The sequence below is a fragment of the Neoarius graeffei genome, chromosome 5 (genome assembly GCF_027579695.1).
Source record: "Neoarius graeffei isolate fNeoGra1 chromosome 5, fNeoGra1.pri, whole genome shotgun sequence".
NCBI classification, from domain to species: Eukaryota; Metazoa; Chordata; class Actinopteri; order Siluriformes; family Ariidae; genus Neoarius; species Neoarius graeffei.
This window is the reverse complement of record NC_083573.1, coordinates 68,412,675-68,439,235: the sequence shown is the minus strand read 5'-3', so window position 1 is coordinate 68,439,235 and position 26,561 is coordinate 68,412,675. Positions and strand designations below refer to the sequence as shown.

At 40.6% G+C, this 26,561-nt stretch overlaps 1 protein-coding gene across 1 annotated transcript in view; it reads right to left on the bottom strand.

The window, feature by feature from the left end:
• The window catches only part of rspo2 (R-spondin 2), an 83,857-nt gene that overhangs the window by 32,780 nt on the left and 24,516 nt on the right, over nt 1-26,561 (bottom strand). Inside the window, exons 2-4 of the mRNA XM_060920671.1 lie at nt 16,020-16,205; nt 3,722-3,865; nt 2,727-2,915 (exon numbers count right to left, since the gene is read on the bottom strand). Coding sequence (XP_060776654.1) covers nt 2,727-2,915; nt 3,722-3,865; nt 16,020-16,205 — 519 coding nt within the window. The remainder of the gene's footprint in view (nt 1-2,726; nt 2,916-3,721; nt 3,866-16,019; nt 16,206-26,561) is intronic.

Below are 26,561 nucleotides of genomic sequence, written 5' to 3'. Positions count from 1 at the left end.
ATACTAGATCACACTAGATATGCCAATAAGTATGTATCCCAGTGCTTAATCATAATTAAGGATAATGAAATAATTTGGGAAATGTCAGGCAGGAAGAACTAACCCTGAACCTCAAGATGAGCCAGCATAGAAGGAAGATAATTATTATTTCTAACTCCAAGATTTCTCTGTACTTCACTGTTACTGGAAAAGGACACAGCACATAGCCTATTTCAGATTTATTTATCTAATAAGCACCTCAGTGCGCTTCTCCCATCTCACCTAAACGCCATGCCTAGCTTTCAGTTTGCTTCAGGCTATTTTCATTAGTGTACCCAAAGCCTATGATCGGTGTGTGTGCTGAGACAAACAGCAGTCTGAACAGTGAATGAAGGTCTTTAGTTCAGAATGATTTCTTTAGCTTCCTCACTGGATGCCAGGAAACAGTTAAATAAATATTGATATTTGAACAAATGAACACAGTCCGTATGAACTGTGGACACTTAATTAAAACATTCATCTAAAAAAAAATGAAAAACATACCCAGAGTACTGAAAATTAAAACAGCTCGAGTTACAGGAAGTGTTGTTTCTATGGTGGCCTTACATCGCAATTATATGTGTACTGAGTGTAACAGGAGAATAATTCAAGAACCACAAATGGCATACATGTAATCAGGTGAGCAGGAGCTAAAAATACCGAGGGTAGACATGAATGCTTACTATACATGCTGGCTAATAAGATTTCCCCAAGACGGCAATTATTTTCATTAGCAAGGTTGGTCCATCTATGTTAAACGAAGTGCTTCACTGAAAAAAAAAAAAATTCTCTGAGTGTGTTTAGAGTGCAGATAGTTTCCTCCAGACTGGACCTCTCTATTAATAGTGAAGCTGCGTGCAGCACGTACCGCAAATAAGTCTTGAGTAGACGAAAGGAAACAGAGAGTGCCACTGCACTTCATACACTGAGCAATTCCACTATGAAGAGAGAGGAGAAGCCAAGAGAAAATATACTGCGGCAAAACATAGCAGGCAGACTAAAGTGAGCATGGAAAAACACTAATGTATCATGCATGAAAACACACCACCAGCCACTTACAATTCAAATAAAAGGATTGAGGTTAGAGAAGACAGTGTAGAACAGAAAAAAAAAGATTATGGTGAAACAGGTGAATGTGAAAGTGCTGCACATTTGTTTCTTCTTAGACCCTGCATAGGCCTTTAATATGGCCTGTCTCATCTCACCTCATCTCATTATCTGTAGCCGCTTTATCCTGTTCTACAGGGTCGCAGGCAAGCTGGAGCCTATCCCAGCTGACTACGGGCGAAAGGCGGGGTACACCCTGGACAAGTCGCCAGGTCATCACAGGGCTGACACATAGACACAGACAACCATTCACACTCACATTCACACCTACGGTCAATTTAGAGTCACCAGTTAACCTAACCTGCATGTCTTTGGACTGTGGGGGAAACCGGAGCACCCGGAGGAAACCCACGCGGACACGGGGAGAACATGCAAACTCCGCACAGAAAGGCCCTCGCCGGCCACGGGGCTCGAACCCGGACCTTCTTGCTGTGAGGCGACAGCGCTAACCACTACACCACTGTGCCACCCAAGCTTGAAAATATTTAACAGTTATTCCATGAAATCGAGTCGTACATGAACTGATAGCCAACGAGGCACGTTGCGCCGAGATGCGACATTCAATAAATTCGATCAATAAAACCTTTGTACAAAACATCCGACAAAATCATTTCCGCTTAGAATGTAAACAAACCGGCGAAATGACAGTAGCAAGATGTGGAAAATGCTATCATAATAATTATTGAAAAATAAAAAAAGATACGCTCTTACCATCAAATAATTTTTCCATATTTTATTGCTTTTTTTTCTATTTTGGGGGGTTTTATTTTCAAGTAGAGTTTTCATTTCCTCCTCGGTTGGTTCAGCAACACGCTCCACCAATTTCTTCTTCTTCTTCTTTAGTTTTTTTTTTGTTGTTGCTTGGTAAACCAATTTAAAGGTGCATTACTGCCACTGACTGGGCTGGAGTGTGGAACAGGAGATATTGGGGGGGAAACTATATTCTTTTAGCTATTTCTGTTTATTTTAAATACTTGATCTGTGATATATTTGACCTAATGCACGCCACCATTTTGTTTTTCTCTACTCACGGTGATATCCTAGTAGCAGAGTAGCCAATCAGAGTGCGCGATTGCTCATATCCAGTGAATGTGGATAGAATAAATCAAAAATATACGTCCACTGATTTTACACATTGCCCCCTCACTCCATGGCAGTGCTGCTAATACCATTCCGGGTAAAGTAATAGATAATGCCTGTTCAAAATTAACTTGAAGTTGATACCACAGGATAATTTGCATATTCATTCAACTATCATTATCATTTGCATATCCCAGCACGTTACATGAAAACCAAACTATTTCTGAAGACATAAGATTGTGCAAATGCAACTCTGTCAGGCTTTATGCACTCGAGCAAACCTGCTCTCTCAACATAACCAGCCGGTGTGATGTGAGCTTAAGAGCTGTTTCAAGTAGAAGACAGTCACTAGCATCTGTTCAAAATGCTATTTGCATTAGGCTCCCTTTTTTTTTTTAAAGTCACTAAAGGTTTCCAAGTCTAGCAATAAATTCATCAAATTGGCAACGAGCTTTTCAGAATTTAATTTAAAGAATTTATTTACGCCGAACGAAGGAGTGTAAATATATAGAGTATCTGACCTTTCCTGCAGTGTCGCATAGGCATTTTGCACCTCCTGGACTCAGCAATCGTAGGGCAGGGTATCGTGTCCCTTGGTGGTTTCTTCACAATATGCCGTGTGCGAGTCTCCAATCCCCACTTGAAGCCACATGTTTTGTTTCTTCTGGTGCACGTCCCCCACTCGCTCCACTGACCCACCTCACAGCCCTCTGAAGGAAGAAAAGGATAATCATTTAGAAACCACTTCATAGTTAACACACAACATTACAGCAATTTCTTACAGCAGTTTCTTATAATGCGGTCATTTTCCGTCCATTTCCATTAGAGATTTTTTTTTGTCAGTCGTTACTGTTTATTGTACCACGGCACTGTGGAATTCTCAAACTGGATTGGTCAGATGATGTTAATTTCCTATAACAGCACAGCTATGACATCAGTTCAGGATGTAATTCAAACGAGAGTTTTATATTAATGTGCTCATTCCAGTACATTATGGTGTCTATAGGAACGGCTCGTTCGTGGGGACTTTATGGCCGACATTTATTTAATATTTATGGAAGGAGTCTTTGGTGTCAGTCATTAAGTTTTCCACCAAGGGAGAGTCTTCAGGACAGCAGACTTTATGTTTTACAGTTACTCAATAACATGACAAGCTGTGGGTTTTTATGGTGTGGTGAGGGAATGACTGTTTATATCTGTTAAAACAAAAGTAATAACAGGACCTTGTCCCACTGACGTTCCATAACATTAAATGATTAAAAAGCTTGACGTTAAAATTCTCATCGTTAGCAAATCAATGTGGTATAAAAAGAATGCAATACTTTGTACCTTAAAATTGCATTACGTTATATAATATAGTCAAATAATCCTCTTTTGAGGTAGTGATTGTCGAAATCTTCTATTCTATTGGTGGATTATTTTACTATAACAGCTATTTTACTATACTAAAACAAGCTGTACTTTATTTCTTACTCAAAGCTATATCAGTGCTGTCTCTTATGCAGGCTCTCCTCACCTCCACACTCCATGCTGTCATCCAGTGGAGCAAAGCCCTCTGGACACTTCTCATAGCAGCGGGTTTTGTGCAAGTAAAAACCAGGCTTGCACTTTGTACAATGCTCTTTGCTGAAACAGGTCTCACAGTTGTCTATCCTACATCCTGCAGAGTGGCATGAAAGAGAGATAAAAGGTGATGAGCACAGAAACATCATCGATGCATCTGCATCTGATCAAGGCTGAGTGAGGTACTGTAAAACGATTAAGGTTAAAACATGGGTTTGATGTTTGCAGATGTCTCCTTGGGGCAGAACCAAATTGCAGAATACTCTTTATCCCTGACAGACATTACCTGTATGTGTGTGTGTGTGTGTGTGTGTGTGTGTGTGTGTGTGTGTGTGTGTGTGTGTGTGTGTGTGTGTTGTGATCATACAACCGTCCACTACTAGACGTCACAAATGATTACCTCATCATGACCCCTTTTAACAGGGGAGGGAAGCACATAGCCAAGAGGTCTATCTTCAATAATTACTCTTTCACATGAATCTGACGCTGTGGCTCACATGCCTTATTTGTTTACAGTCTGTTATGCATCATTTCTTCATAGCCAGATAGATAGGACATGATTAATGATGTTCTAACCACCAAGTTGGGAAATTCTCCATGTTGTGCTTAAATCCAGTTCTGGCTTAAGTCCTTAACTTAGAAGGGAGGAGAAGGGAGGAGAGACACATTTGTGAGCTATTGTCCAATTCTTCATCGAGCCCAGGCTTGGTGAAGAACTTCTCCTTTTACAGCCCACGCTGTCTCATCCTAACAGCACCGCACCAACAAGCTCGGACTTGACAAATAATATATGATTCTCAGGCAAGTTCCATTAGCTCCACCAACAGGACCATGCACTAGACTACTGTACATGATTAAAAGGAGCTCCTGAGAGTGATGCTGAGAAGCCTTGTGAGATGTCTGGTGGGCTTTGATTCTTAAACTTGTGCTATTTCAACCCTTTTTTATCATGCCACTTTTTTTAGTCATACTCTGAGTATTTGAGCTCTTTAGGCAATGTTACATTAATGGCATTTAGCAGACGCTCTTATCAAGAGCGATGTACAGCATACCCAGAGCAGCCTGAGGAGCAATTGGGGGTTAGGTGCCTTGCTCAAGGACATTTCAGCCATTCCTGCTAGTCCAGAGAATCAAATCGGCGCCCTTTTGGTCTCAAAGCTGCTTCCCTAACCTTTAGGCCATGGCTTCCCCACATTACCAATTGCAAGGCTGTTGCAACACACTGTTGCCTAAATTCAAAATGGCATCTCAGAATGCCAGGTATAGATTCCTCAAATGATGTTTATTGTGCATATAGCCAAGCTTGTGCTTTTGGAAATTGGATGCTCCATGGATCTGGGTTTATCATGTGGATTATTATCATAGTCTGTGAAATTAATTAGGGTTCATTTTAACTTTTGTCACTTATTAAGCCAGGTTCCTTAGGGACTTTACCACACACCAAGGAAATCCCTATACTTTTTAGCCCTAGCTCAAGCAATCTCACCTCCCAACCAGTCAACAAGATAAACAGGTCTGAAAAGATTCCTCCATCTTGATGCAGACCATTGGTCGCCTCTATTGACATGACACTCACCTCAACTACAGTCCTGTTATCTCCCGTTATCTAACCATCACACACTCCAGCCATGGAGTAGCAGACCAGTAAAACATAAGCAGATTATGAGTAGGAATTTCCTGCCTGAGCAAAACAGAGCCTCTTTGAGGCTTTGAGAAGTGTCTTAACAGAATACAATGAGCATTTGATATGACATGAGGAATAATAAGACAGGCTCAACCATCCGTAAATGCCTCACATATTTTCACCATGGTGCATCAATGTAGACTGTGTAGTTAGCGTAAACCAATCTTTTCCTCATATCTGTCTCCAACATATTGTCTTCACACCGTCCCACCAGCAGACACCACAACATCTCAGCCCTGTTTGATAAACATGTGCTTTAGCTGGTCAAGTTTCAATGTATTGTAGAGTTCTTGGCATGGACGCAAAGGCCACACAGGAGGATGTGGTGTGTTTTTGTTGCCAGCGTAATGAGAGCTCTGAGCAGTCTAATGTCCCTACATGTCCAGCACATGACAAGAACCAACAGCTAATAAATCAGATCTGTAATTGGACAACCCTTCCTGTCCATTAAACATTAGGCATGGTGAGCCTGTCATCACCTGATCACGTCCACAGAAAAGGGAAAGAACAAGGGAAAAACAGGTGAAAAAAAGCTCAGACAACAACTTCCTGAGCAACCATCTGTAAACAGCAGGCCAGATTCTGAAATACTGAACAGCACCACAGAGACCAAAAAGCAATAGCACATTTCATGAAAACTTTTTTTTTTGTATTAGATATAAGAGCTTTACTCTATTTTAATAATATTATAACTATGGAGTATAAAAACAACCAGGGGGAAAAAAAACAAGGCTATTATTCATTTGCCACGGCACTTTTGTCATAACATTTGAGCCTCACGTTAGAATACTCACCAAAATAATTATTTTTCCACCTTTGTAATACTGCTTGCCTTTGCATTTACAGAATCCAAAGATGCTGAAACCCTCATACATGAAATTTTGAAAACAATTCAATTGCTGTAACTCCCTTATCAGTAGCCGACCGACTAAAAGCTTCAATGTATACACACCTCAGTCACCAGAGATCTCACCGATACTGAAGCAGTTTTATCCCCAAATCTCTATGAACTACACTTTCTTTACAAAATACAAAATACTGCTCCTGCCATTTAATACCTCCTTCTTCTTTCGGCTGCTCCCGTACGTTTGGGGTCGCCACAGCGGATCTGTTCCGCATATTTGATTTGGCATAGGTTTTTACGCCGGACGCCCTTCCTGACGCAACCCTCCCCAATCTATCCAGGCTTGGGACAAGTATGCACTAGCTTGCACAACCCCAGTGGCTGGGTATTTTACCTAATCTACATAACTTTGAACTGTGGGGGAAACCAGAGCACCCAGAGGAATCCCACGCAGACACAGGGAGAATATGCAAACTGCACACAGAAAGGCCCTGTTGGCCGTGAGGTTCAAACCCAGAACCTTCTTGCTGTGAGGCAACAGTGTTAACCACTACACCACCCCCATTTAATGCCTTCCATGTTAATTTTCAGTGCTCCTCTTACCCTACACACAGTAGAGTTCACTAAAGTTCTTTACTCCAGGACACAGAGCTATCCCCTAGCTTACATTATCCACTATGGCAAGGAGATCATTACTCTTAGTACCTGAATCCGAACTCAGTCTCCCAGGCAATGCTCTTCCATTTCCTCTTTTAAAGCCGAGCTGAAATATTTCTGCTCTCTCTACACTTTCACCCTCCTTGAACGGTATGTTTAATTTGGAACTGTTCCAGTGCAGTGGGCTTTCTGCATAGATACTTACTAAGTGAGAATGTCAGAGTATCTCAAATGTGGTGAAAAAACATTCGCTGGCACCACTTAAACTTGCTTCCATCTTTGCAATAGAAAACGGGAGCAATCACTTGCAGCATCACTGATCAAGGGAAAAGAGATACCGGTGTATCATTCCTCGGTAGCATATTCCTGTAAGATAAACTGATCTGTCACATTTAAGCTCCATCATAGGTGCCACTGGGGGAATAATGAGGAATAACGAGGTTGTCCGAGTTGGCACACACGTAATAGTCTGATGCCACTGCTTAAAGAAAAGCATTTCTTCTAATCATCTAATCATGGCAATTAATGCAATGAAAAAAGACAGATTTAAAAAAGTCCTTTCACAACTTCTACATATTGTGGAATTGCAAAATCCTTTTTTTATTTTTAATGCATGACTTTGTATCCCTGGCTTTTGTATATGTTGCACACACACACACATTATATATATATATATATATATATATATATATATATATATATATATATATATATACACACACAGTGGTGCTTGAAAGTTTGTGAACCCTTTAGAATTTTCTACATTTCTGCATAAATATGATCTAAAACATCATCAGATTTTCACACAAGTCCTAAAAGTAGATAAAGAGAACCCAGTTAAACAAATGAGACAAAAATATTATACTTGGTCATTTATTTATTGAGAAAAATGATCCAATATTACATATCTGTGAGTGGCAAAAGTATGTGAACCTCTAGGATTAGCAGTTAATTTGAAGGTGAAAATAGAGTCAGGTGTTTTCAATCAATGGGATGACAATCAGGTGTGAGTGGACACCCTGTTTTATTTAAAGAACAGGGATCTATCAAAGTCTGATCTTCACAACACATGTTTGTGGAAGTGTATCATGGCACGAACAAAGGAGATTTCTGAGGACCTCAGAAAAAGCGTTGTTGGAAAAGGTTACAAAACCATCTCTAAAGAGTTTGGACTCCACCAATCCACAGTCAGACAGATTGTGTACAAATGGAGGAAATTCAAGACCATTGTTACCCTCCCCAGGAGTGGTTGATCAACAAAGATCACTCCAAGAGCAAGGTGTGTAATAGTTGGTGAGGTCACAAAGGACCCCAGGGTAACTTCTAAGCAACTGAAGGCCTCTCTCACATTGGCTAATGTTAATGTTCAAGAGTCCACCATTAGGAGAACACTGAGCAACAATGGTGTGCATGGCAGGGTTGCAAGGAGAAAGCCACTGCTCTCCAAAAAGAACATTGCTGCTCGTCTGCAGTTTGCTAAAGATCACGTGGACAAGCCAGGCTATTGGAAAAATGTTTTGTGTATGGATGAGACCAAAATAGAACTTTTTGGTTTAAATGAGAAGCATTATGTTTGGAGAAAGGAAAACATTGCATTTCAGCATAAGAACCTTATCCCATCTGTGAAACATGGTGGTGGTAGTATCATGGTTTTGGCCTGTTTTGCTGCATCTGGGCCAGGACGGCTTGCCATCATTGATGGAACAATGAATCCTGAATTATACCAGCAAATTCTAAAGGAAAATGTCAGGACATCTGTCCATGAACTGAATCTCAAGAGAAGGTGGCTCATGCAGCAAGACAACGACCCTAAGCACACAAGTCGTTCTACCAAAGAATGGTTAAAGAAGAATAAAGTTAATGTTTTGGAATGGCCAAGTCAAAGTCCTGACCTTAATCCAATCGAAATGTTGTGGAAAGACCTGAAGCGAGCAGTTCATGTGAGGAAACCCACCAACATCCCAGAGTTGAAGCTGTTCTGTAGAGAGAAATGGGCTAAAATTCCTCCAAGCCGGTGTGCAGGACTGATCAACAGTTACCGGAAATGTTTAGTTGCAGTTATTGCTGCACAAGGGGGTCACACCAGATACTGAAAGCAAAGGTTCACATACTTTTGCCGCTCACAGATATGTAATATTGGATCATTTTCCTCAATAAATAAATGACCAAGTATAATATTTTTGCCTCATTTGTTTAACTGGGTTCTCTTTATCTACTTTTAGGACTTGTGTGAAAATCTGATGATGGTTTAGGCCATATTTATGCAGAAATATATAAAATTCTCAAGGGTTCACAAACTTTCAAGCACCACTGTGTATATATATATATATATATATATATATATATATATATATATATGTGTGTGTGTGTGTGTGTGTGTGTGTGTGTGTGTGTGTGTGTATATATATATATATATATATATATATATATATATATATATATATATGGCATTGTCAAGATTTAGGCAGATTTAGAGCAAACTTTGTCAGACACATAAATCCTGCTTATAAAAACAAGTTGACTAGACACCCACAGGTCAGTTCTTTTTTTAAAAAGTGGACAAAAGTTGAAGTTGGCCTGAATCCTTGTGAAGCTTTCAGTAGATGCTTAGTGCAGCAGGGATGTCCGCCCTCAACCAGCCTCTAACCACCGTGCCGAGGTGGGGGAAAAATCCAGCCACATTTTTCCATTTTTCCTTCAGCAGGCCCAGCAGAGGCAGCCTGGCTGTTCTGACCTTCTGCTGGTGAAGGCATATCACACAGACCTCTTACTCACACCCAGCCATGTCATCTAGTAATACTGAATGGTAAGCCAAGACTTTTGTGGTTTTCCCCGGGGCTCTAACAGGGACAGTGCTGACGGTTGCACGGCAGCTCTGCACATGAGAGCCATATTGGTATTCCCATCTTTCACTAAGATAATGTGATGCACAGAACAAATTACAAACATCACAGTTTTCCTGGCCGTCACTTCTTAAGAAAACTAACTTTAAATCTTCTTCTTCTTCTTCTGCACAAGCCGAGGAAGCTTACATCCAGCCAGGATTGAAATGGATTAGATATACCAGATAGTCTCACTGATCTGCAGATCAGCAGCGTGCACCAAACCCATTTAGCGTTGCTTCTACACAGAGCTGCTGACAGATCTGCGACAGGCGCCTTTCACACTGTCTGGCCGAGGCTGCATTATGCGGTCAGTGCAGGCACAGGGTCCAAATGCAACTGCTGTTTTGCAGGTCCCAAATGACGTCACTGTAAATGGAACAGCCCATTCATAACCGAAGGATATAGAGCTCTGGCAGCTTTACACTGGCATTTTGCTGGGCTGTGCTGAGTCCTTAATGGTTTTTGGGTACCATTCTGGGCATTGGGCATTTTGTACAACTTCCAACTCAGCAACACAAAATTTCCTTGAAATGTACTAAAGGTTAAGACAGGATGAAGGTAGGGGATAGAACTGGTCCAAATGTCTGCATTCTCCAATGTGGAACAAGTTACAGTATAAGTATGATATTTAGAACATATCTTAAAATGCAAGAGGCAAAAAAACAAATAGGATAAAATGACTCCCAAGAAATGGATAATTTTCAAGAGAGAACAGACAGTAATGTGTACTATATTGTCATATCCAGACTCAAAAGGGAATCCATTTTCTGTTAGTGGGATTATGTGCATCTACAATAAGTTTAAGTTTATTACTTATATTGCATATGTTTCATACAAATATGTTTGCGTGCGGGGCAGCACGGTGGTGTAGTGGTTAGCACTGCCGCCTCACAGCAAGAAGGTCCTCAGTTTGAGTCCAGCAGCCGACGAAGGCCTTTCTGTGCGGAGTTTGCATGTTCTCCCCGTGTCCGCGTGGGTTTCCTCCGGGTGCTCCGGTTTCCCCCACAGTCCAAAGACATGCAGGTTAGGTTAACTGGTGATTCTAAATTGACTGTAGGTGTGAATGGTTGTCTGTGTCTATGTGTCAGCCCTGTGATGACCTGGCGACTTGTCCAGGGTGTACCCTGCCTTTCGTCCGCAGTCAGCTGGGATAGGCTCCAGCTTGCCTGCGACCTTGTAGGACAGGATAAGCGGCTACAGATAATGGATGAATGGATGGATGTTCACGTGCGCATTACAGTAATTAAATATATACACACACAACAACATTCCACAAAAATTAACCCCAAAATGGTTTAAAAGGAAAACCTATAACATAACCAAAAAATTTTTAAAAACATAATAATAATAAAATAAAATAAATTAATAAAACAATCTAAATCTAAACATTAATGATGAAAAGTCTCTTTAAAAACTTAAGTCTTAAGTAATTTCTTAAAAAATATCTACAGATCCTGCATTGCAAAGCTCCCTACCGTAGGTAGTTTGTTTCACAGTTTGGGTGCCACAGATACAAAAGTGTGGTCACCCAATGTAGTAAGTGTTCTAACTCTTGGTGGTTGTAATAATAGTTCACTATTAGACCTTCAGCTATAATGTGATGGAGTTTTAATAGCAATGAGTTCTAGTATATAATCCAAGGCTAGGCCATGTATAGCTTTATAAATTATTAACAGTAGGTTAAAATCAATACTGCAAGTTGGCCTAGTGATTAGCGTGTCCGCCTCTCGACTGGGAGATCGCGAGTTCTACTCGCAGTCGGGTCATACCAAAGACAATCATAAAAATAGTACCTATTACCATCTGGCAAGATGTGAGTGGGGAAGTCAAGTTCTCATGGTTACCAGAGGATTAGCCCCCCACTGTAACCCTAGCTGTATAGGTGGGAGGCCGAGGGCTATGGAGATCGGCGCTGCACCCATACACCTTAAAGAGCTGGTTAGTACTGGGACAGGAGACTGCCTGGGTAGACCAGATGCTGGTGTGAGAGGGACTTTGACTTAGAATCAATGCAAAATTTAATGGCCAACCAATGTAAATACAGAGAAAAGGCAAACAGTACTAAATATGTTGAAGAAAAAATCTAGAATTTAATATGAAATGGATGCTCTTAAATCAGGGAAACTGTAAATGTTCCACACTTGATGTAGTAGACTGTGGCGTTTTATGAATAAATAAGTCACGTCTATGGAATATTTTCAAAAAAAGAAAACCCACTAGATATCAAATATTTCCTGTCACATTGGTTGTTGGAAAATTGACTTAATTCTAAGAAAGAAAGAAGGAAAGAAAGCCAAACTTAAAAAACAAAACAAAACAAAAAACGTTAAAAGTCACTGTTAGAGCAGTGCTAGATGAGCTGTGATATTCATACCATACTTCCAGGATACTGCCAGTCAAAATCATTACTTTCCCCTCAAAAATCTTCCCACTCTATTAAGGAAACATTTCATTTCACTGAGTTTTGCAACACACTGTTCAAACTAAAGTACATTTCAGAACAGATTTTTTTTTTAGCTTTCAAAGATTTAATACAAACCTTCTGAATGGTTTAATTTTCCAGAGAACCGCCACACCAAACCCAATATGTTACCAGATGGCTGCCTGTTCAAATCAGTTAGTTTATTTGCGAAACCGAAACCCTTCCTCTCCTCTATGGGAATCCTCATGGACTGCAATCCCAGTTACACACGTCTCAGGACAACACTTTATTGTGAGCCATATGAAGCGCCACTGCTTGGATTGATTTCAATAATTCATCGTTCACAATTTAAAAGGAAGCGTTTTGAATGTTTTATGAGTTGCAGTGAAAATGGAGTGCCATAAAGACACAATGATGCTTAAAATTATTACATTATTCATTGTACGTTGCCGTCTTCTATGCCTCTATCTTTCACAGAGGAGCACTACACCTATAAAGATCAATGAGTTGGACGAACTCACTAAGCTACTAAGTGTCTTGGTGACAGCTGGTAAAGTTATTACTGTTATCACATTCTCCATTTACTGTAGTTAAAATCTAATTTCTAGTAGAACCGCCTCAGCTCTCTGTGTGTGTGTGTGTGTGTGTGTGTGTGTGTGTGTGTGTGTGTGTGTGTGTGTGTGTGTGTGTGTGTGCGCGCGACACTGTTAAAACATGGTGAAAAAGTCATTTGGGAGGGAAAGAAGAAAACAGGAGGGTGCAAGATCGATGAGAGAGAACGTTTCACTTGACAACGTTGTGGAAAAACTGACGGTACCTGCAGAGCTTCCACAGAGCCTCTTTTTTCCACTTTTATCTTTTGCACTTCCTCCCGATCTAACTCTATTTTCATTCTTCACACTGTCCCATCTTCCCACACGAGGAGAGAGTGGGTGGTAGTATGACCCATTGTTTCCCTTGTGGGTAAAGTTTGCACCTGTAGGTTAGGGTCATTGAGATGAAGCTCACCAGAGAGCGTTTAGAGAGAGTGCAGACTGGTAGACGTCTCAAAGCTCCACCTGACCCTCTCGCTCCTGAGAAAGGCTCTCTGACAGTGTCAGCCAGCCGTTCCTTTGACTTTGTTGGGGATTTTTTCACTCAAAGTCTGCGAGGCATTTTTTACGGAGATAACATCGCACAGACACACTTGAGCGTAATAACATGCAGCACCTTAAGTGAATTCAGAGCTGGCTTTTTGAAAACTTGACCAAGTCCCGCCGTCATGTTATATTCCACACTCGCAGTCTTGTAGTGATTCCAGTGTGCCGTTTCCCAACAATTAACTTTTTGTGCTAGTCTTGTTAGAATATCCCATTATGCCTGAGGGATAAGAACAGCTTAGCCAAGGATGATGGAGGAAAAAAAAACATAACTTAAAGAGGAGGGTCAAATGTGAGACTGGATTATGACTGAACTTGGGATCACAGTGGGATCAAAGTAAGCTTTCTGTTGAGCTCTAATGGTACATGACTGTGAGGTTTTGTTCTGGGAGAAGATCTCCTCAAACGGGGAACACAGATTTACTTGCCGTACATCAGTCTGGTTTAAGATCAATATTCACAGATGGCTCCGAGGATCCAGGATTTTTACTGCTAGTTTATAACTAGATATTTATCTCAGTCCTACTTACCATCTATATTTCAGTGCTCACTAAAATTGGAGAAAAAAAAATCTTGGTCTTGGGCAAGGAAGTGGCTTTTTTTGCTGAGGTGTCTGCGGTGTGTCTACATTATTGGGCCTGGAGGTCCTGACATGGTCCTCTGAGGAGCCGTTTCAGCCACGTCTGTCAGAAGCTTGGCTCCCACAACCTACTGGGTTCGAGTTCCTTTCTGTTTCACATGACAAACTCAGCCAACACCTCAGGCTTTTCTCTAAACCTACAAAAGCCCCAAAGTGTCTCTCGCCAGCTACAAATGTTAAAATAATGTTATGATGCTGGTCAGTGTTTGGGGAGAAAAGGGACATATTTTGTGAATCAACGTTTTGTATTCTTTCAACAGATAGGCTTAAAATATTGCCATCCCCCATTACCATCGTTTTAATATTGGGCACTTAATTCAAACAGCATGTTACTGAGGGTGTTGTCTGTTTAAGTTTAGGAAACAAAAGCAATCTTAAGCTACGAGTATGTTAAACAGGCTTTAAGGTTTATGTCCTGGTCATACTTCATTACAAAAACTACAAGCTCTTTCAGCCTATTCATTAGAAAAGTAACAAAAATATGTTGGGATCTGGAAAAAAAAATCAACATTTACAGAGTTCAGCAAAGAAATTAGAGCATTTAAAAGACTCGTAGCTTAGATCTATATTTCAGCGTCATGTTGTTATCCATGTACAGCTGAACAATGTAAATCTACAGTGCACAGGAATTTCTTTTAATGTGAAAAAGGAAATTAATGAGTCAAGAAACAATTGGTAGTATTTTATTATAGCATACAGTAGCATTATAGTTCCTGTCCTATTCTAGCCCGTAAGCTGTTTTGAGTTGTTCTGGCAATCCTGTACAATGGAAATTTGGATAGGTAAAATATTATCATATCATAACTTCAGGGATGAACCCACAGTGACAGGCAGCCATCATTTGAAAGAAAGCACTCCAGTGTCTTTTTGTGTGTATATTTTATTACTCCGAGCTAGATTACTATCCGACTCAGAGAGAACTAAATACACATATTATATAATAAAATACACAGAGAGAACAGATTAGGTAATAAAAATACACATCAGATCAACCAGACATAATATTTTTGTTCTCTAAACTGTATTTTACCTCGCTTGAGTTAGCGGGCTAGCTCTGTTGGCCTTAGAGATATTTGGGGACATCTCAAATGCAAATAGCAGCAAGTCTACTCAGAAGTGTGCCACAAGACTCACTCTTTCACCTGTATTTTATTCATATAATGTTTTTCAAATATCCAGAAACACTTGGGTTGGGTCCTAAACCGCATACGCTCCTGGTGTCACTACTGCTTGGATGAATTCTTTTGGAATAGGCGCTGGCTTGGCCGTGTTAAGATGTAAAATGCAGACGGTGATCCTCAATCAGCACTACGAGTTTGATAAATGTGATAAACAGTGGCTTAAGAGATTATTATAGTAATTTCATCAGCATGGCTTCACATATAACTCTACCACAACAGACGTGACAGAACAGTCTTTAACAGAAGAGACAGGAAGTTTCAAAAGGAAGTTAGCTCGTACTTTGAATAAATCATATAACCACCAGACATGGGTCTGTTATGAATGGTTAAGGGAACACAGTGCTGTCATTCAGTTGTTTCCGTCTGTATATGTAACCAATCATATTTCACTTCCATTGATTCCGCAGTGAACTGCATTGGATCCAGATGTCTTTACAGAGCACATGATGGGCAGACAGGAGACCAAAATCCAGCCATTTCATTTTAGTGTACACTATTTTGGAATACTGATATGTGTGTGTGTGTGTGTGTGTGTGTGTGTGTGTGTGTGTGTGTGCGTGTAGTCTTTGATATTGATCATTTCTCAAACAGCCTTTGTGGAACACAGAGAATGGCACTTATTGAAGTGGAACTACTCTAAAGATATTTGGTTCCCATTCAACTTGCCTGACACTGAAAGATCATTCCTACAACTGTTCTAAACCCAAGTCTCTATACGTGTGCTATAGGTGTGTTTGTGTGTGGGTGCGTGTGAGTCCATGTTATTCGCATGCAGTGCTAACAGGGTAAAGGGTCTTACTTGAACACATGTTGATCTCCGGCCCACGGGTGCCGTAGTAGCCAGAGGGGCAGACGTGGAGACACTCGCCATACTGCCTCATCCTCTCCCTCCTCAGGAAAAGGAAGAGCTTGGGCTGACACGTCATACACCCATTGTCCTTCGAACACACTGAGCAGCCTTTGCAGATTGGGTAAACATAGCTAGCTGGAACACAAGACAGGATATACACTGGTTTTACAGAAAAAGTACTGATATGCTGATGATCTTGATATTAACAACACAACATTTATCATACTATTTTCTCTTAAGAATGACAAAAAAAACCTAAAGGATACTGAAGCGCCGTCATAATCAATCTATGTGGTACTGTAATTCATTAAAAATCTCACTGAAACAAGAAATTCATGTAAACCTTTGCTGGCCTCATCATTTTTACAGTAAAAAATAAATAAATACACAATGCGAACATTACTCTGATTTGGTTTTGAGCTTAGCTTCTGAATGCAGTGTAGCAGGGAAAGCCAAAACAGCAGTGACTACAAGCCAGATTTTGAAGACAAAAGAGCCAGTAATAACTAGTTTGTTCCTCCTACTGTAACTTCGTAGTGTCCAGTTTACAGGAAAATGTCCTCGGGTACACACAATAGCTGCAAACAAGAGACAGCACTATTGATTGCAGCCAAGTTTTAAATATCACACGCCAAGATAGAGTAACAAGCCTGTATGACCTACCACAATGCTAGAGAAAATATCATGCTGTGGGAGAAGGAGCAGAATGAGGTCCTGTCCTGGCCTGTATAATTCTAAGCAATTTTTTTTTGAGTAACTCTTTTAAAAATGTGTGCGTGGGCGTTGTTAATAACTACATGGTTACTTTTGGAAACCTCGAAGGAATTCAACACAATCAAATGTATATTTACTAGAAAACTTTTTTCTTTCAAATGTGGAGAGTAAAAGGTGCACTCCTCCATCCATCTTACCTTTAAAGACTTTCTTTTATTGTATTCAAATGATGTTGTTATTATATACATATAGTACCAGTCAATAGTTTGGACACCCCTACTCATTCATAGCGTTATTCTGTATTTTGACTATTCTCTACATTGTAGAACAATACTGAAGACATCAAAACTATGAAATAATATATGGAACATATATGGAATTATGTGGTAAACAAGAAAAGTGTTAAAAAACAAAATATTTGTTTCATATTTTAAGCCCGGTGCACACGGGCGATTTTCCGTTGCTTGGTTGTGCACCTTTTTGACACAAGCGAAAAATCACTTCGTGTGCGGATATTTGCGACGGCGATTTTTTGTTGCTTGCGACGGATCGCAGGTATCAAACATGCTTGATATTCTGCGACAAAAAAATCACCAGTTGCTGACTTGTTGCAGAGATATCGCCACATGTGCGTGTCTTTGCAATAACGAAGCGATCACCTCCAAATGCTAATCCAATCCCTGCCCACAAAGTAGTCACATGATTTCCACGTGACTTGTATCCCCTTCCCCAAATCGCCCACCGGTAGCAGATAACGTGCACACGCAGCTACCCGAGAAGGGAAACTTGCATCCAAAAATCGCAATACGCTTGCGATGAGAAGTTGCACGTGTGCGCAAGGTTTTAGATTCTTCATAGTATCCACTGTTTACCTTGATGACGCTTTACACACTATTGGCATTATCTTAACCAGCTTCATGAGGTAGTCACCTGGAACGCTTTTCAATTAACAGGTGCGTCTCGTCAAAAGTTACGTAATTAGTGCAATTTCTTGCCTTCTTAATGTGTTTGAGAACAAAAAGTAAATAGTAAATCATAAAAATACAGTAAATAGCTCTGTTCCACAACTGTAGTAATCCATATTCTGTCAAGAACCGCTCAGCTAAGTAAAGAGAAACGACATCCATCATTACTTTAAGACGCGACGTGTCTTTTAATTAATGTTTGAATTCGAAGGTGTGTCCAAACTTTTGCCTGGTACTGTATATCTTCTTTCGTTTGACATTGATGGATGGCAAGCCTACTAAGCAACAGTCATTTGCAGATTAAAAGCAGATATGCCATTTATTTCAATTCAGTTCAATTTATTTCATTACAGACGCTTAATAAAGTCTATATTGATCTTGAGTGTTTGTGCCAACATAATGCATACAATCTGCATCTTTCTGCCATCCACAACCCCATGTCTATTGCTTTGTCTTAAAAAAAAAAATCAGCAGGAGGTAATGTAAAACAATCCATACTACCAAACTATCATCATGCCCTGTGGTTCTTGCCAGGCGTGCAGTGTATTTACATTTGATATACTGTTGACCAATGTAAATAGTGTATCCAATTCTGCCATTACATATACTGTTAGGATAAAATAAACTCCTGAAAAGTAAAACCTAAATAAATATCATCGCTAGCGTTCCATCTTGGGTATGCCTGATGTTGACTGCAAAGTCATTTTACAGAAGGCTATCTTCAGGTTATTTCAATGATAACAAAATTCGATATCAAATTTCTGTTTAGCTGAGTTTCATATTCCAGGCTTACAATATGTGATGAGAAGCACATTTTTATGTGACCACATTGCACATTCACACAGACATATGGCATAGAGTTCTGATGTGTTTACAGTAACCTGACATTTGTGCTCTCCTCCCCCACTAGCCTACACCCTGATTGCTATTGTAGCATGGAGAATTGAGGAAATTTGGGCTTGAAGTCTAAAAAAAGCAGACAACCACTGGAGCATTCAATCAGTTAGGTAGTTGGTGGGTGGTATTGCAAACTCTTGTTTTCTTTCTTCATCGTTTGCCCATTTTAACTTCATCCAACTAGCAACTCGGTCATCCATTTCAACAACACCTATTAGTAGTTAAGAAATAATTCATCGCTGTTTCAGCAACACTCACATTAATGACACTTCCTTTAAAAGCTTGATTGCTGTTAGCATGACTTATCGACCTATGTGTTTGCTGGGCTTGCTGTATTATGTAACACCCGACTCAGAATGTACAGTAGAGCCCATGCTCTCCACACACTAAGCCTTTACAAATGGAAAACTCAAACGCAAGGGTTTCATCTGATGGCTGAAGAGATTAGCTTTCGCTATGATGAGATTTTGGAGCAAGGACCCGTCTTTGCTCTGGTTCAAACCACAGGTATGTCAAATAGGAGGCTGAGATTCATTGCATTTCAGACAGGAGTGTCCAACTGCTGTCCTCGAGGACCCAGGGCTTCCACATTTTATGGAAATTTTTTTCACCACCAATTGATTTATACCTGAGGCTTTAACAACTATGGTCGGAGTCTCTTATCCCACCTAATATTTTCAACAGTTGCTCAAGGGGCTCACATTTAAGCTCTAAACCAGAAATTATACCTAGCTTCCAGTATTACTTTCGAAGACAGCCCTTTCACATTCAGCATACACCGTGACCTAGAGCGGAAACGATTAAATGAGCCTGTATAGCACCTAATTCATACTCAACACTCAGCTCAGATTCATGTTTAACTTGGGATAAATGGTGTAGTTTAAGTTGACTGGCTTTTAGTGGCTGAAGCCTCTACTCATAAAGACATCAGCCTTCACCATTCACACGCTATACTGCATCCAAGATCTGAGAGCAACAATCTGCACTTTAGATATAAACAGCTTCTTTGCCAATGTTTTAAGTCACAGTCGAATGCTAGCGATCAAAGTGCATTGGGTTCTACAAATTCCAGACTCTGCGTAAACTGCAGTGGATAATACAGCTGGAAGGAGATGCTATAGTGCAAAGGATAAGTGTGTTCAGATTTCACATCTTTACATTTTTGAAAATTAAATTATAGCCCAAGAATAATGGAAATCTTTTTTTGATCTCTCTCATCCTGAAGATGAATTTGAGTTTTATTTCTCTTACATCACAGCAATTAGCCACAAATTGGTATATATTTAAGAACGACAGTTCATGCTTTTCTATCCTTTTGTAGTTATATTTAATGCTGTAGAACGTCTGCAAAACAAATTAGTTCCTTTCATTATTTACAGTACAACAGCTATTTAACAGTTATTCCACAAAATCGAGTCGTACGTGAGCTGATAGCCGACGAGGCGCGTAGCACCGATTTGGCTATAAGCCATGTACGACGAGATTGAGTGGAATAACTGTTTTATTCTATCCACATTCACTGGATTTTGAGAAACAGAGTCCATCTATCCATCCATCATCTCTAGCCGCTTTATCCTGTTCTACAGGGTCGCAGGCAAGCTGGAGCCTATCCCAGCTGACTATGGGCGAGAGGCGGGGTACACCCTGGACAGGTCGCCAGGTCATCGCAGGGCTGACATGAGAAACAGAGCATTTTTATGTTTTTTTTTTTGCAAATTCAATAAATAAAAACTTTATACAAAACATCTGACAAACTCATTTCCGCTTAGAATGTAAACAAACCGGCGAAATGACAGTAGCAATTTGTGAAAAATGCTATAATAATAATTCCTGGAAAAAAAAGATATGTTCTTACCATCAAATACTTTTATTCCATATTTTGTAGCGCTTTTTTTGGGGGGGGGCTTCTGTTCTTCTTTAGGGTTTTTTGGTGGTTGGCAAACCTATTTAAAGGTGCATTACTGTCACCGACTGGTGGAACAGGAGCTGCAAAAAATGCAGCTTGTCATGTGACCACAAATTGCTCTGTAATGAGACTTTTCTATGTCTGAAAACATGGTGGTGCAGTGGTTATCACTGTCACTTCACAGCAAGCAGGTTCTAGGTTCAAACCTGCCAGTCGACTAGGGCTTTTCTGCGTGTAGTCTGCATGTTCTCTCCGTGCCTGTGTGGGTTTCCTCTGGGTCCTCTGGTTTCCTCCCACAGTCCAAAGTCATATGGATTTGGTCAACTGGCTACTCTAAATTGCCCATAGGTGTGGATGTGAGTGTGAATGGTTGTACATCTCTGTATTAACCCTGCGACAGCTTATCAACCGGTCCAGTGTGTACCCTGCCTCTCGCCCCATCATTGGCTCCAGCTCACCTGTGAACCTCAATGGATAGGTGGCATAGAAAATTAATAAATGTTACAATGTACTGGCTGATTCAAAAACAAAGCTAAATGAACAGAAAACTTCATGCCAACTCTGCATGTTTATGTAAAGAGTTTACCAAGAACCTGCTAAAATGTAACAGAACGAGATCATTAATATAAACCTGCAATTTGCCTTGCATCCATAACGACTGACAGAGCTGCCGTTATAGAACATTAACCAACACTTTCTGACCAAACAGAATCAAGAACACAACTCTCTTACACTGTCAAAATCCCTGTTACAAATAATACGCAGTTTCAACACTGAAAAGGGCTGTACATTTAGAAAAGGTAAGACAAATACTGCTAACCGTTTTCAATGTCACAGTGTTATAAATGGAGACCAAAATAATCAATCAGCCAAAACATCACCTCATTGCTTGTCAGCTTGGAAGGAGCCTGTGACAGAAAAGACAAAGTGTCTGGACTAACTGATTAAAGGTATACGTCTGGATATGTTTGGACAGAAAGACTGCAGATCATTATTCTTTTGAAGATGTTATTTCTTTCTTAGCCATGTTTTTATTTCTTTCCCATACTCACCCAATCTTTCTCTCTGGTTTGAGAATTTATAACGTCTGTCACACAGGCAATACTTACTTTCCTTTCATAACTAACAATAGTGTGTCTTAACCCCGAAGCCATCACCGCACAGGAACACCGGGCACTCAGAAGTAAGGGCTAAAACATTAATCCAGACAAGCGGAGCAATGATTTCCGTCTGCATGCCGCGACACAATGAGAAATGAAATTTAATTTGCAAGGGTTAAAATATCCTTGCAAATTAATTCCATATTAGTGTCACTCAGGCCAGCTGCAGCGGTAATAATGTGGTTCATTCAGGTAAGTTTTTCTCCTTCATTCATGCAAACCGACAGCCAATAGCACGAGGCATGACACCATATTTGGCCTGCGCTGCATTCATTCAGCCAGGAGAGGCTGGTTTTGAACTGTGATCAAGAGCAATTAGGGTGCAAGTGAGATCTAGCTGAATAGTGCTCTGTCTCAGGTACATTTAACGAACGCTAAACAACCGTGACGGCTGCAGGCCCAAGCAGACCTCCTATACTCTCTCTCTCGCTCTCTCTCAGAGATACATAAACACACATGATCCTCCAACACACACCCTACCACAAACTCCATGTCTCAATGTTCTCCATCACATCATCCTGTACGAGGAGTCATTAAAAGCTTCTGCATTTTTCGAACCATAAAAAAAACTGCCACTTTGATTGCGAGCTTTGATTGCTCCCCCTAGAAAGTAAGCTACCCACATCACTAAGGGTAATTTTGTGTTCATCCAATTAGTAAGAGTTGTGTAAAAGACAGATGTGAGGCGTCATTAGAGTAAACTGCTAAAGAACAACCGAGTCCCTCACCACTATGACAACCACCTTAAAAGTCCTTCTTGGTTTGCAGTGTTTTCTCACAACCCGATGTATCACGCTTGCTTTTCATATCTATATTAGAATCATGCAGGATTCAAGACTTACATTGAAAAAGGAATAAATTACACGTAGTATTTCTCAATTTCAGAAAGGGTTCTCTTTCAAGGAGCGCAAATCACTAATAAAATTTTAACTAAAGTTATCAGATGGATGTATGCGTGAAGAACTAACCTATAAACGTGCACCTGTTGATTTAAAACAACAACAACAACAACAACAACTGAGTAACCTTTCAATCATGCAAAGCAATATTTTCGACATAAACGGCCAGCGCTCTGGGTAAACCTCAGCCCTCAGAAGCTAAACCCAAGCCTTCTTATGAGGTCTCTGTTCTGTGGTGAAAATGAAGTTTGCCAACAGAACCATGCACTTGTAATATAAAGTCCTTGGGTAATGCACTCCTAAAAAGCAAGACTATTAAAACTATAGTGCACCACAGGAGAAATACACTTCAGTTTCTCTGACTTTGAGAGCTATCAAGTTTACAGCGTCCTTGCTAAGTGTCTAGAGCAAAACACAGACGAATGTATACGGCTGCCAAAATTTCTAGCCACTTGTCCTGGAAATTGGGAGTCATGTCCTTGCAATAAAGCTTTCAGAAGCTCCACAAAGTGCACACCAGCCCACTGACAGCTACACACTCCCCCTCATTGTTAAGGACAGTCCACTGAAAATGATTTCAAACCCCCTTATGCGTTACACATGCCTTTATTCATTGTATGTGTGGAAGTCTCTCATTGCTCAATAGGAAAGGAAAAAACAAACAAACAGGACAGCGATGGTTAACGGGATACGGCATTTTCCGTTCCAAAAATGCATTTCTGTTTCAGTTTATCAGGAAATAAATTGGCTCTCATTTTAAAGTACTTTACAGCTGGAAATGGTCAGGATTTGGAGATTCGAATCTATTTTTCAAGTTTACTTTACCAATTCACACTGTATGCATATGTTTACAATTTAAAGCAATCTCAGCGCTTATAATGCTTTAGCAGCATGTGCCTGAATAAATGCTTTTTATTTTGCCATATTATTAGCTTCACTGGAGAACTTCCTTTGCTGTAGGCTTAGCATGCATGCCAGACATTGGTAAAGTTGTAGATCGAATCTCCGTGCTTAAACGGTGGATTTGATATATAAATGTATCTGGTGAGAATCAGGAGCTGGCAGTAATACCCTGCAGTCTGCAGTGAGAAATAAAGTGGAGACTGTGGCTCTACATCAGAACTCTGCTGCTGCGAAAATGGAAATTAGTCCCTAGGACTTGGTCTTAATGAATTCGTATATTTGTACTATTGTTTATAATCACACTATTGAGGTTTTTCATCTGACGTCACAGGGTCACGTGACGCCCCGGTGTCTGCCATTTTGAAGGTCAAGCTACATACTAACGCTGCAGACAGAGAGGGAAAACCAGCTTGAAAAAAAACGTGTTACAGACACCGGATCCAGTGTAAATACCTGCCAGAGCGCGCTCCGGCTTGCTCCCCCTCAAATTAAGCAGCACGCTCCGGCTTGCTCCCAGAGTGCTCCGGCCGAGGTTCCGGAGCGCGCTCCGGCTTGCTCCCCCTCAAATTAAGCAGCACGCTCCGGCTTGCTCCCAGAGTGCTCCGGCCGAGGTTCCGGAGCGCGCTCCGGCTTGCTCCCCCTCAAATTAAGCAGCACGCTCCGGCTTGCTCCCGGGAGCAAGCCGGAGCGCGCTGCTTAATTTGAGGGGGAGCAAGCCGGAGTGCGCTCCGGCAGCTATTTACACTAGATCCAGTGTAAATAGCTGCCGGATCATAATTACAGTAAACTAGTAAATACAGTAAAGGAAAAACTTGAGACTGAAAGGTTTTAACAGTCATCCAAATGACTGAACGTAAATACTAGCTACTATGTTGTTGACATTAGCTAGTGCTAACAGCTAGCTGCTAGTACACTGCTACAACACAGACACCGACCCTAATAATACAGTTCTTGGTCATTGCCTGGTAACAGCAAATTTATAACGGGCCATGTCTCAACAGACTAAGAAGTTATTTCAATGACATTTAATAACATTTTGTTTATCCTGAGGACCGAAAGTAAATGAAAATGTGAACAAACCTTATCTGTAATAAGATGGCGACCACCGGCTCCAGGGACGACCCGCTGATGTAGGCATGTTACCCAGCCTGACACAAAATATTTGTAGGCATCCAAACTCTTATACGCTTTCAGATCAATACCTGTGTATGGCGATGGGTTTTTAACGACATGGGTATACAGATCATGTGGGCCGAAGTTAGGTAAAGACGAGGGCTTCGTGTACTTCCGTACGTCAGTGAACAATCCTGGTGGAAGCAGGTAAACGTCGTTCTCTAAGCCTGCTAACCTCAATTTTTGCAAATACCTCTCCCTCTGCTCGCCCTGTAAATGCCCTACGTCGCTGGATAGTGAAGGTGTTTTCTGCATCTCGCTCCTTTTTCTTTTATGTTTTTCGTTTGTCGCCTTCCTCGCATTCAAACTGATTCGAGCCGTGACGTCCAAAATGGCAGCCTAACGATGCATCACATGACTTGGTCACGTGGGTGAAAAACCTCAATACAGTGTCACCCAGATGAGGTTGGGTTCCTTTTTGAGTCTGGTTCCTTTCAAGGTTGCCTCTTCATGCCATCTCAGGGACTTTTTTTCTTGGCATCGTTGCCTCTGGCTTTCTCATTAGGGATAAATTATAGTGTTCATTATAATTTCCAGGGGTGCCAGTAATAGTGCTACATGTGTTTTTGTTGAAAATAGTTATTTCTTGATGAGGGATTTGTTTTTCTCTGAATACATTTATTTCAATTAAAGGCTGGATTTTTCTCATTTTTCACTGTGAGATGAAGCGACTTCACCAAAAGGTGGATTTTTTCTAACCCTTTTTACTAATGTTTACAAGGGGTGCCAAGAATCATGGAGGGCACTGGACATATGTATTCTATCCACATTCACTGGATATGAGCAATCGTGCACTCTGATTGGCTACTACACTACCAGGATATCAGCCAGGGGCGTGTTTAGCCTATTTTTGGGGGTGCTCAAGCACCCCCAAAAACGAGCTCAGCACCCCCTAGCTCAGCACCTTCAAAAACATTGCTTTTGGACGTAATTTTCAGAAATAAGTGCCCTTGCGCACTGCGCAATGAATGTGTGCGCGGGCGTGTGTGTGTTCTTGAATTCACCTGTTACGTGATAGTTCTATGAGCAGTAAAATACCTCTCCTCCTTGCGTCCCCTCTGATTGGGTTGCCTGTCCGCGCGAGTGCTTGCTACGACATGGTGGTTTTTTTAACTGGATTCCACGCCAGTGAGGAACTCGAAGTAGCACCTGAGTATTACTCGCATAGCGAGATGTGAAGGTACGGACTGGAGTTACAGTTGTTAAACACAACACAATAATATGCATAATGCAATATTGATGTTCCCTGGTCTATGAACAGAATGATAAAAACGACATTTATCATCCATATCGAGATACTTTTGTGCAGAGCTGTACAAGTGCTACGGTGCTAGACCATCGTGTGTTAGTCAATTTTATTTAATGTAACATACCGTTTACGTTTGCTTAGATGCTAGAATCGCCCCTGCTGTCAGCTCTGGGGGCTAAGCACCCCCAAAGATCAGATGCTAGAATCGCCCCTGATATCAGCTCATATACCGTGAGTAGAGAAAAACAAAATGGCGGCTTTGTTATCAAGTATTTAAAAGAAACAGAAATAGCTAAACAAATTTCTGTGTGAAGAAGAAGAAGGAGAAGAAAATGACGGAGCGTGTTGAAAAACCAACCGAGGACGAAATAAAAACTCTACTCGAAAACAAAACCCCAAAAATACAAAAAAAGCAACAAAATATGGAATAAAAGTATTTGATGGTAAGAACATATCTTTTTTATATATTTTTTTCAAGAATTATTATTATAGCATTTTCCACAAATTGCTCCTGTCATTTCGTTGGTTTGTTTACATTCTAAGCGGAAATGATTTTGTCGGATGTTTTGTATAAAGTTTTTATTTACTGAATTTGCAAAAAATAAAAATGCTCTGTTTCTCAAAA